Source organism: Papaver somniferum, chromosome 8, assembly GCF_003573695.1.
Source record: "Papaver somniferum cultivar HN1 chromosome 8, ASM357369v1, whole genome shotgun sequence".
NCBI classification, from domain to species: domain Eukaryota; kingdom Viridiplantae; phylum Streptophyta; class Magnoliopsida; order Ranunculales; family Papaveraceae; genus Papaver; species Papaver somniferum.
In genome coordinates, this window is record NC_039365.1 from 154512366 (window position 1) to 154525481 (window position 13116).

General features: G+C 35.9%; 1 protein-coding gene across 1 annotated transcript; it reads right to left on the bottom strand.

The window, feature by feature from the left end:
* Positions 1-9481: 9481 nt before the first annotated feature.
* Positions 9482-12132, bottom strand: LOC113306254. Its single transcript, XM_026555212.1, has 6 exons — positions 12096-12132; positions 11491-11950; positions 11328-11387; positions 10875-11207; positions 10291-10827; positions 9482-9698 (listed from the first exon to the last, which is right to left on the bottom strand). The coding sequence occupies exons 1-6, from the start codon at positions 12130-12132 to the stop codon at positions 9482-9484; spliced, it is 1644 nt and encodes a 547-aa protein (XP_026410997.1).
* Positions 12133-13116: the final 984 nt, after the last annotated feature.

Sequence of the window (13116 nt, forward strand, 5' to 3'; positions counted from 1 at the left end):
AGGACTAGGAAAAGGAATTCATAGTTCTATATATATATGATCACCAAAGTTGTGGTTGATCATATGAGCAAGATTAGAGCTTGAGTTTAGTTTTGAGAGATTTTCTAAACATCAATAAAGAGAGTTGTCTTTATATAAGCTAAGTTTCATCTTGCAGTTGCCATTAATTGGTATCAGAGCTTGTTTCTGAGCCATGGAAAACGAAACCACCATTGTGGGTGCAAAACAGTTCACGCCACCATCAATACAAGTTCCAATCCTCAACGCCACAAACTACACAGTATGGGCCATGAGAATGAAGGTACTGATGAAAATCTACAAAGTTTGGGAAACAATTGATCCTGGACCTGGTACATTGGACCCAGACAAAAACAATGTTGCCATTGGATTACTCTTTCAAGCAATACTAGAATGTCTTGTTCTACAAGTTGGTGAACATGAAACTTCAAAGAAAATTTGGGATGCAATAAAGGCACGTAATCTCGGAGCTGATCGAGTTAAAGAAGCCCGTGTACAAACCTTAATGTCTGAATTTGAAAGAGTGAAGATGAAAGACATTGATACTATTGATAGCTTAGCAGGAAAGCTATCAGAGATAGCCTCAAAAGCTGCGTCACTTGGACAATCCATTGATGAAGATAAACTGGTAAAGAAGTTTCTCAATAGTTTACCAAGATCCGAGTATATTCATATCATAGCCTCTCTCGAACAAGTCTTAGATTTAAAGAAGACTAGCTATGAAGATATAATTGGAAGATTGAAAACATATGAAGAAAGAATACTTGATGAAGAAAACAATGGAGAAACTCAAGGAAAACTCTTGTACACAAACTCTTACCAACAAAACTCTGCGACAAGAGGAAGAGGTCGTGGAAGAGGTGGTAGAGTAAACAGAGGCCGAGGAAGGGGAGGAAGGTTTAACTCATAAGATAGAACAACAAGTCAGAATGATCAAAACCAAGGGAAAGAAAACAAGGATAGATCAAACATTATTTGTTATAGATGTGATAAACCAGGACACTTCTCCTCTGTATGCCCTGAAAGAATACAAAAGATGGAAGAAGCAAACAAGAATGAAACAAGGGAAGCAGATACAACTCTTTTCATGCACAAAGTTGTATTGTTAAACGAAGGGAAACTAATACCAAAGAACTACGAATCAAAGGATGGAGAAGAAGGAATCTGGTATTTAGATAATGGACCAGCAATCACATGACTGGTAAGAGACACTACTTTTCTGAACTCAATGAGAAAATCAAAGGACAAGTGAAGTTTGGGGATGGATCTTCTGTAGAAATTGAAGGGAAAGGATCAATTCTATTTCAGAGCAAGACCGGAGAACAGAAGCTTGTCACAAATATCTACTTCATCCCAAACTTACAAAGCAACATTCTAAGTTTAGGACAAGCTACAGAAGTTGGATGTGATGTTAGAATGCGACAAGATTATCTAACAGTTCATGACCCAAGTGGAAGACTTTTAGTTAGAGTCTCACGCTCAAAAAATAGACTCTACAAGATAAGTATCATGATTGGAAGGCCATTGTGTCTGAATATGATACTGGAAGATCAGACATGGAAGTGGCACGCAAGGTTAGGACACATAAGCTTTATAACTTTAAAGGCAATGTCTCAGAACAAGATGGTTCGAGGGCTACCACAGATAAACGATGAATCAAGGATCTGTGAATCATGTTTAGTTGGGAAACAAACGCGTCAAGGTTTTCCAAAAGCAAAAACATTCAGAGCCTCAAAGCCATTTGAGCTTCTTCATGCTGATTTATGTGGTCCTATTACACCACAAACCCTTGCAAATAACAAATACATATTTGTTATTATAGATGACTTCTCAAGATATATGTGGTCTATTCTTATGAAAGAAAAGAGTGAAGCATTCGACAGATTCAAAGTACTTAAGACTATGATTGAAAAAGAGTTCAACAAGGAGGATTATGTTCTTCAAGCTGCAGAAGAATGTGAGATTATGCTACTTTCTGTTAATGATGAACCAAGGAATTTTCAGGAAGCAAAGGTCTCGACTAAATGGACACAAGCATGTAGAGAAGAAATTATTTCAATCAACAGAAACAAGACTTGGTTTCTAGTTGATAATCCAGGTAGGGTAAAAGTGATTGGTCTTAAGTGGATTTTCAAAATAAAACGGAATGCTGATGGTACTGTCAACAAATATAAGGCAAGACTTGTAGCTAAGGGATACGTTCAAGAATCAGGCATAGACTTTGATGAAGTTTTCGCACCAGTTGCTAGAATAGAGACAATTCGTCTCTTAATAGCAGAAGCAGAATCAAACTCATGGGAAATTCACCACTTAGACGTTAAGACAGCATTCTTACATGGTGAATTGCGAAAAGATGTGTATGTTGAACAACCAGAAGGTTTTGAAGTAAAAGGACAAGGGCATAAGGTTTATAAGTTATCAAAAGCTCTATATGGTCTAAGACAAGCTCCTCGAGCCTGGAATACAAAGTTAGATCAAATCTTAAGACAAATCATATTTGTTAAGTGCTCTAAAGAAACATCAGTATACAGAAGAGAAGAAAATGGAACGCTTCTTGTGATTGCAGTCTATGTAGATGATCTATTTTTGACTGGAAACTCCCTTAAGGTGATCAATGAGTTCAAGAGAGAAATGTCATCAAAGTTTGAGATGTCAGACCTCGGAAAACTCGCTTATTACCTTGGCATAGAAGTCCATCAAGGAGTAGATGGGATTCATATTAAACAAGAAGCTTATGCAAGGAGAATTCTGAAAGAAGCAGGACTTGAAACTTGTAATCCAACTAAGATACCAATGGAGTTTGGACTTAAAGTTTCAAAGGCACAAGAAGAAGATGAGATTGATCCAATGAGTTAGAGAAGATATGTTGGATGCCTTAGATACTTGTTACACACAAGACCAGACTTGGCTTTCTCTGTTGGAGTAGCAAGACGTTATATGCAGAGTCCATGCAAGTCTCATGGTGATGTAATAAAGCATATATTGAGATATCTAAGAGGAACAATCATCTATGGATTGAAGTATGGTCGAGGAGGATCAAAAGGAATTGTTGGGTATAGTGACAGCAGTCATAATATTGACCAAGATGATGGAAAAGGGACAACTGGTCATATATTTTATCTAAGAGAAGCACCTATTACATGGTGTTCACAGAAGCAAGACACTGTTGCCCTCTCATCCTGTGAAGCTGAGTTTATGGCTGCAACAGAAGCAGCTAAACAATCAATATGGCTTCAAGAACTGTTGGGTGAAATCAAAGGAAGAGAACCTGGAAAAGTTCTCATCAAGATTGATAATGAGTCTGCAATTGCACTCACTAAAAATTCAGTGTTTCATGGGAAGACGAAACACATTCACAAAAGGTATCATTTCATACGAGAATGTATCGAGAAGGAGATCATCAACGTTGAACACATACCAGGAACTGAGCAGAAAGCAGATATATTGACAAAGGCATTAGCTCGGATCAAGTTTGAAGAAATGAGACAACTGATTGGAGTACAAGATATGTCAGGGGTAAGGTTGAAGCTTAACGGGGAGAATGTTGGTTAAACTTCAACATAGAAGTCACTAACAAGCTGGTTAGGACAAGATTAGGAAATTGATGTAATCCTAAGGGAATTAGAAGTCATCTAGTTCTAAGAAAAGGAAAGACATGTAATAAGGTAATAGGACTAGGAAAAGGAATTCATAGTTCTATATATATATGATCATCAAAGTTGTGGTTGATCATATGAGCAAGATTAGAGCTTGTGTTTAGTTTTGAAAGATTTTCTAAACATCAATAAAGAGAGTTGTCTTTATATAAGCTAAATTTCATCTTGCAGTTGCCATTAATCTGTATATATAACCTATTTCAAAAAAAAAAAAAAATCTGGTATATATAACGCTTTCTTGAACGAAATTTATGTTCTGTCAATCTGTTTACACATGACATAAGAGAGAGTGGACTTTGAGTTTGAGAACATCATAAAGACAAATACATGTTCGTACAAGGTGCCCAGTTCTTCTTCTTATGTAAAATAAAATGTAACTTCCGAATGTTCCAATCGCTAGATTCAAGTTACCATTTTAATAATAACCTGTTATAGGGGCGGCATGGTTTATTAGAGGGGCGACATTCTAATAGGATAAAAAGGGTCATTACATGATTATTCAAGATGTCCCTTATAAAAAAAATAATGGAAATGACAAATTAACCCTCATAATTGATAACCTAGTTTAATGATGATAATCAAGTTTAGTGTTAATGATTAATTTCACTTATATTAACTCAAAATCAAAACCAAAATCAGATTTTTAGAGTTAAAAAAAAAAAGTTTAGAGGACAAGGTCAATCTCAATCAATTGAATAAATTAACCAACAAAATGAAGAACCAGGACCTGAAAATGATTGGGTATATTTCTAAATTAATCCCAACTAGCTTTTTGTTGCTCAAAGTTATCTAAAATACGTAAAATTCATTTTTTTTACATTTTCAGAGCTAATTACGGTTGAAATTTTGCTCATAACCAACCGTAAATCGAAGTTACGGTTCGTAAAAGATGAACTACCAACCGTAACTGGTTAAATATGAAGAAAACCCGATCGTAAAACCAGTTACGGTTGGTAACTAAATGCTCGATACCAACCGTAACTCAATTACGGTTGATAATCAAATGCTCGATACCAACCGTAACTGAGTTACGGTTGGTAACTAAACGCTCAATACCAACCGTAACTGAGTTACGGTTCGTAAACTAAAATGGTTACCAACCGTAACTGAAGAAAATCCTCAGATATAAGAACATACGGTTGGTAATTGAACTATTACCAACCGTAACAACATCAAAATATCCAGTTATGGTTCGTAATAGAGTTAAAATCAACCGTAACTCACATAAACCCAGAAATTTCAATTTCAATTTTCATCTAAAACCCTAATTTTTTATAAAAATTAAACTTAAATCGAACAAAATAAAACAAATCGTAACTGGATTTTCAACACATACCTCATATAAGTCATTACACTACACTTGATTAATTTTCGAATCGTCGATTAATCGAAGATGATGAAATTTTGAGTTTTAATGGAGGTTACGGTTGATAGAAGGAGGAGAAGAGAAGAAGAAAGAAAACAAATTTTCAATTTAGCTTTGATTTAGGTTAAAAAATGGGGAGGGTAATCTAATTAATTTACACCTCCTATAAGACATCCCCTAACCAACTAAAGAGACATTACTATCACACTGCCGCCCCTCTAATAAACCATGCCGCCCCTATAACAGGTTACTTTTAATATGTCCCGTGCTCTCATCGTTTGGACTTTGATGGTTAATTCAAATGCACCATTAAACTTTTTTTTCCATTCAATTCTTCACATTGCTACGACATACTATTAACTGGCTCTATGTATGTTTGCCTCACATGCCACGCTCTACATGGCATAATTTGGCACAATTTTAGCCTAAACTAGTACAAAACTGTGACAACGGTTTCCCAATTTCTTGAAACTGTACCATGCCAACTTCTGATTGGTTCTGTTTGGAATAAATCGTCACGGTTTGGTATAAAATCGTGGGGTTTCCATAACTGTTAGTTCTGTCAGCTCCAAGAAACTGGCAGTTCAGAATTTGATAGAAAATAAAAAAAAAAAGGCCAGACCACTGATATATTCGTACTACAAAGAGTTCAACATTTTCTCAAAGTGTTTAGACAAATTCCATCCGAAAATGATTAAAAAAAGTTCAATAATTTCCCTAAGAAAAGGTGATTGCGATAGAAACTGAACTCAATCAAGAAACATTGTGACAAAAAAATATAAAAATGTGATAAAGATCAATCTCTAAAACAAATTTAGGCATAGATACTGACCATCTTAAAAAGTGCGATCTACTAATAATTATTCACCGATGTTGTTGTAGGCTTGGACCGAGAGCTAGCTGTTTTAACAAAGCGTTTATATTTCCTGGCTAAATTGGGAGGAGGATGGTGGTGGCAAAGGTAGCGATGAGGAGCAGGAGTAGGAGGATGATGGTGGCAAAGGTGGTGATCTACATGATGATGACAATGACAAAGAGGGAAACACAGGTGGTGATGAAGAGGATGGAACTGAATCCGGAAAGAAGGAAGTTCCATCCGAAACACCTAAAAAGCCAAGGTATAATATCACTTATATTAAATGTGGCAGTCATTTTTTTTTATATTCTTTATATGTGTACATAGTTGTACACCAGTGACTCATACCTTTTCTCAAAACTTGCATCTTTTAGCACTCCTTCATCAAAGACCAATGAGGGAAATGAAGAAAAGGATATGGAGGATGAAAGTGAATATGACAAAGGAGTTGAGTGAAACTGCTAACAAGCCAGGGTATGATGATCTAAGCTCGCATTTCTTTTCATTTTTTGTATATGTAGATACTTGTACACCACTGATAAAAATCAAATAAAATTTTATTTTGCAGCAAGCCTCTGTCAAAGTCAAATGAAGAAGAAGATGGCAAGGATGGAACAAGCCTAGGAGTTGAGTCTAAAACTGCTAATAAGCCGAGGTATAAAGAAAATAATCTTAGCTCACATTTCATTTCATTTTCTGTATATGTGTACCAAGATGTACACCTTAGTGATTTCTTGTGTGTGTACAGTAGTGTACAACTTTGTACAACCTAACAAAATTGCATTTTTTTCAGCACTTCTCTGCCAAAGACAAATGAAATCCCTGAAGATCAGATGGACCTTGATAACCAGGATGTGAGGAATACCACTCAAACTGCTGAAATTGATGAAGCTACGATAATCGCAGTTCAAGCAATATCTCAGCTGGACCCTAAAGGCATGTTGCCGGTTGAAGAAGATGTTCTTTTACTCACACAAGGAGAAGAGACAGAGAAGGAGACTTATACATCAATTGAGGACCTTCTAGATAACTTGTCTGAATCTGTGTTCGTAAAGCTTGAAAAATGTTGTTACAGAACGGCACCATTTGAAGTGAAGGAAAAGATGGCAACTGTGATCCGACACGATTGTCCAAGCTTTTCATTGTTAAGCCAAGAAGATCCTAAAGAACAGTCGTTGCAAAAATCATTATCCAAATAAGATGTACGAGAAATAATCGTTGCTGAAGCAGTGCAGTTCATCCAACAAAATCATGCTCATTTTTTTAGCATCCAAGAGGTAGAAGAAGAGAAGACGACACCAGTGAGGACAAGATCAGGGAAGATGAAGGAAGCAGAGATGTTGAGGACAAAAGCGGCTGACAAGTTGTCCAAGACAACACCTAAGAGAGCCGCAAATAAAAAACTACCTCCTGACTTCACTGCCGAGGGTAAAACCAGACAAGTTAGGATGAAAGTGGATCAGAAAGGAAAGGGGGTCAAAGTGGGAGAAGACCCAGGCTATCCTGCACCAAAAAGGAGAAATGAAAATGAGTATCATCCTGCTCCCCATTGCCAGATGTTCGTCATTCACCACTATACCAAGCCATGGAACCAGGACATGACAAAAAAAGGATACAGAAATTCTTCGACTATGCAAACCTGGGGTAAGTTCAGAAAATAATACTTCGCACTATACGAATGATTGAATCTTATTGAAAAAATGTATGTGCACCATTATGTACACCATGTTAACATTTCCTTTATGATTCTGCAGCTCTGTATCTCGGGAACTAACAGTACTCGAAGATCCAACAGTCAGGGAACAAATTCTGATTGTGGGAAAAGTACTTCGTGAACTCATGTTTAACAAATATCTGTACCAAGAGGTACTGCAGTTCTACATCCATCGACGTTTCACAACAATGGTCAGAGATAGCATGCGATGTGAAATAATGAGTCCTACTGCATGTGTAAGTTTCTCAAAAAAAATCAAAAATGTCATATATATATATACTTTAATGATGTGTACATACTAGTACACCTGATTGACATGGCGTGTTCTATGTGTTTGTAGATTTCCTTAGTAGTGGACATAGATATATACCAGTTTGCTATATGATTGTCACATGCTCTGTTAAGTGTTTGCATGGATGCTTGATTGTTAGATTTACTTAGGTGTGTACATAGTTGTACACCTATATCATACGTCATGGATACATCTACATGGTACATATGTTTGATAGTTTTCTGGTCTGATTTAAGTGTACCTAATTCATTTTATTTTTCAACAAATTATTGATTGCAGTACTATGTGAAGAACAATATAATAAGCGAGGTACAAAAGCTTGTGGTTGATTTCATACGGGACATGCCTGACAATCTGGAAATTCTTGTGATCCCCGTCAATCACTCTACAGTACAAATGGCAGTAAGAGTTCACTGGTCGCTTTTGAAGTTCGATTTTGAAGATGAAGAGTGGAAGTGGTACAACTCGTTGCACTCAAATAAGGACTAAAAGATGATGCACAACAAATGGGAAATGTGGTGCAATTGGAACTCAACAAGAAGAGAGCGTTAAAGGGTGATGCACCAATAGAACCACACGAAATAAACATCATGCAATGCGCTGCTCAAGGAATCGATACAGACTACCTCCTATATACTTGCTACTTTATGAAACGAAGTGTGAAGAAGAGAAAGAGTATCGAAAGAGATCAGCAGAGGGCCGAAGACATTTGTCAGGGAATGAGAGGAAAATAGGTGGCCAAAATGCTGAAAAAAGTCGGAGTGTATGAAAAGATGTAGGATATAGCAACTGATGAACATCACAAGGAGTGGCGCCTGAGTAAAGAGATGAAATTTGGTAACCAGTAGCAATTGATGAACATCACAAGGAGGGGCGCCTGAGTAAAGAGATGAAACCATGGAAGATAAAGAGGAGTCTTTAAGCTTCATTATGCAAGATCACTTTATGAATTTCTTCTAAACATTTTCTATCTTTCAGACAACTTTTCAAATTTCAGTTTTTATCACTTTGTTTATGACTTATCAAGACCTTGAATTAATATTTTATTAGTTTCAATATTGATGTTATTGATGTTATAAGTTTATGACTTATCACTACCATTGAAGTGTATATTACAGGTTTTGAAATATTAAGGTGTACTTGATTGTGCACAGTTACTGACATAGCAGAAAATGTTTAGAAGTTGTGCATAAAGGTACACATGTATTGACAGATTTTTATACTTTATCAAAAGTATAAAAATTGAAGGCATAAAAATATTAGTAAAATTTCTATATCATGCAGAGCTGAAAACATAAAAATTGAACATAGCAAAAGTAATTACTAATTATGCAGATCTGAAAACATAGAATATTACTAAACAAAATAGACTAGTAGCATCCATTGTACACCAAGATGTACATAGTGGTACACATGTAAAAAGACAGGTAAGAAAAACTGAAGTTCACAGGAAGGTGTACATAATGGTACACATGTCCTGGCACTAATTATCCAAGCCAAAGAAAATTGAAAAGACATTACCAATAGTAAAGACCAAACACATAGAATCTTTTGAACAGATGAAACATATAAAAAAGCATCAAATCATGGGGCAGGTAGCTCTGTCGTGGTGACCAAGGGTGAAGCACTTTGTGCACATCATAGGCCTCATTTGATTCTCCCAAGCATTCTTGATACGCTGTGTTCTTCGTTTACCAGGTGGAGGAACAAGATTAGGAACAATAACCCTATCATTAGGATCATAAGCCCGCGGCTTTTCATTATTGGTGATTGGAAAGATGATCTCCTGGTATGTCCTGTTGTACCATTCAGTGGTGAAGTATGACTTAACAAATGAATAGATGTACTCTCTCGTAGCTTGAATGGCAGCACAAGCATGTGCACAAGGAAAACCATTAACTTTTCACCTGTGACATGTATAAGTTTTCTGCAATAGATCTACAGTATGATACCGGGGATACGCGACTTCATACAATATTTCCATGGACTGAGTAACAGTCCAAGTACGACCAATGTCGATGTTCTCCTTTAGTAAAGCCTCATATATGGGAATGAAGCCTAGTTATGAAATTTTCTCGACCTTCTATCCTTCTCTCAGAATTCTTCTTCATAACCTTCAAACTAACATAATAAAAAGACAAAGCATAGAATTAAAACATGATCTAGAAGGAATACAGATAAAACATGTGTACAACAATGTACACATTAAGGAAATCCATGTGTACAACAATGTACACACAGTTGCAGAATCACAGATAAAACGTGTACAAGTATCTACAGATCAAGCAAATCCATGTGTGCAACAATGTAGACAGACAAACATGTGTACAAGGGAAGATGTACACATCAAATAAAATAAATGAATGAAACACTAAACATAAAACTCACTGTATCGCATCTAGAAGAGCAAAAGCAGACAACTTTTTGAAATCAAGAATCCAGTTGTTGAAGGACTCGGCAAGAGTTGAAGAGTGAGCACTATATCTGCATATAGGGAAAAATGCATTTTCCCATTTCTTCTTTGGAATAGTCCTGATATAGTTAGCAACATGTCCACATTCAATTGCATGCATGCCCCGCAAAGCTTCTTCAAAGTTCGTTGTTGTGTAAGAGTAAGCAGCTTTGTAAAACAAATCAATAAAGGAATTTGAATTCGCATCACCTGATCCAATGGGGAGATTGCACTTGATGTGGTAAAAGAAATAGTTGTGATATGAATTAGGAAAAAAAATTGGAATGCCCTGCAAAAGTCCTTCTCCACGATCACTAAGGAAAACAATCTGACGATCATCGACAACTTGTTTAAGATTCTCTAGAAACCAAAACCAATTATCTTTGTTTTCAGTAGAAACAAGAGCAAATGCAAATGGGTAAAATTCATTGTTCCCATTGATACATGTTGCATCCATCAAAGCACCCTTGTATCTACCAGTAAGGAAGTAGCGTCCAAGTAAATCATCGGTCTGAGATACCTATAAATATGCTTGCAAGCACCGAAACAAATGAAGATCCTCTGAAATCTTCTGGTTGCATGATCAAATTCAAACTTCACATAGATATCAGAATTAGTTTGCTCAATGGCTTGGACATACCAAGTTAAACCGCTATACGACTTCTCGTCATCGCCAAACTGCTCTTCAAATACGGCTTCTTTCCCTCTACGGGCATGGTGATACTTGATATTGGACCCATAAATCTTCTTAAAAAGTGACATGATATGGTTGGGTTTTAGACTAGGATCCCCCTGTATATTGTCGGCAATCAAATGCTTGACTAACTTGGTTTTCACCGCATGACTCTTCAACCTCAAACCAACACCACATCTACAAAAAAAAAAAATCTGGAATAAGTAATCTGCACCACAATGTACACCTAATAAGATCTCAAAACCAACACCACATATATGCCAAAAAGAAAACACAGACCAAGCAAGAATATGTAATTTCCATAAAAAGCCTACAACAAGTAATGTGCCACTTAAAAGCCTACAATAATAAATGTGTACCACAATGTACACCTAAAACAAGTCTACATATAAAATCCTAAAAACAAGAATTCGTAATGTGGACTAATATGAACACCACTAACCTGTGAATAACATTAGAATCTTTTAGCACGAATCGAGAAATGTTACCATTGACAGACCTAAAGTGAATCCTCCAACCACAATCATTTTCTGCGCACTTTGCATTAAAACGAGTCTTGTCATTTTTAAGAATAATAATCTTGTGACCAGTAGTCTTCTTGTACTTATCAACAACAATTCTAACATCTTTAACACCACCCATTAATTCTCTACCAACTTTGTCAAAAACAAAAACCCATTCATCAACAATCAGAGGCTTGGCCTTGTCTGTGTCATGATCTACCACCCTTACCATCTTTGGACTTTCAGTTACACAAGAATTTGCAGTACTAAATCCAGAACTAGTACTACAACCAGAATTAGAACGAGAAGTATGATGTCGAGTGACGTCAACATTCAAATAGAAATCTTCATTCCCAATAAGAATAATAAGTGCAATTAAACCTTGTAGTTGTATATCACCTTGTACAAAACTAATTGATCATTATCCATATAGCTGAAACGTATACTCCAAGGATCCAAAGACCTCCAATGCTTGCATGCGAAATGCTTCAATTCATCTACGGTTATCGAAGTATTATAACATGAAAAACAGCAGAATGCTCACCATGATTCAAAACAACATTAATAAACTTCTCAGACATGTTCGATACCCCTACATATTAGAAAAGAAATGATAATAAACATTTGAAGCTTCAAACAACAATTTCAGATTTAAATAACCTAAAAGTTAAACAGTATACAGAAAAGTATACATTTAATCGAAGCCAAAAACATCAAGTAACAATAAACCTGGATAAGATACTACATCAATTAAGCTTCAGAATCTTACTGGAACACATAATTGAATAAATTAGAAGCCTACGATCTAGTATCAGTTCGATTTCATATCATGCATCATTAAACTAAAAATCATCATCAAACAACAGCAAAAAAAAATCTATTATAAAAAAAATATCAAATCAAGATCATAAAAACAATAAGATGTAACAGATCAAATTGATATCATCAACTCATAAACTGAGAAAAACTAAACATCAGAAACAAAACCTGAAAATTAGATGTAACAGATCGTTCAACCAAAAGAAAACTTACATGAGGTTGAATTCTTCTCCATTAACAATCAAATCCAATCTAACCTCTATGAATCTGTTAAATCACCTCTGAATTCAAATCTGGATCGATCTATCTCTTAATCTGTCTTGAATTCAAATCCGAGATTAAGAAAATCGATTTCAAAACACTTTCGAATGTAACCTGAGTTGAAATATGATGAAGAAACGATTAAATCCTCTCTGAAACTGTTAAATCACCTTCCAAAATTAATCTCTGACCTGCTTCCTGTTTTGAATTCATGTTTGAGATCCAAAAATTTCGATTTCAAACCAAGCTTTATATATACGGAATCGCTTCAAGGGTAATTATGGTATATGGAAAACTCGTAAAATCGGGAATCGACTTGATTTTGAACTAACTCGTCCAATGTTTGGACTAAACTGTAACAAGCGGGGTTTATTTGGACTAGAATGTATTGGGCTTCAGATGAGTGGACTAAAGAGTCCAAAGCCCACAAACTTTGGGAAACGTCAATTTAGGGATTCGATCCCAAGGTCGCCAACTTCGAATAA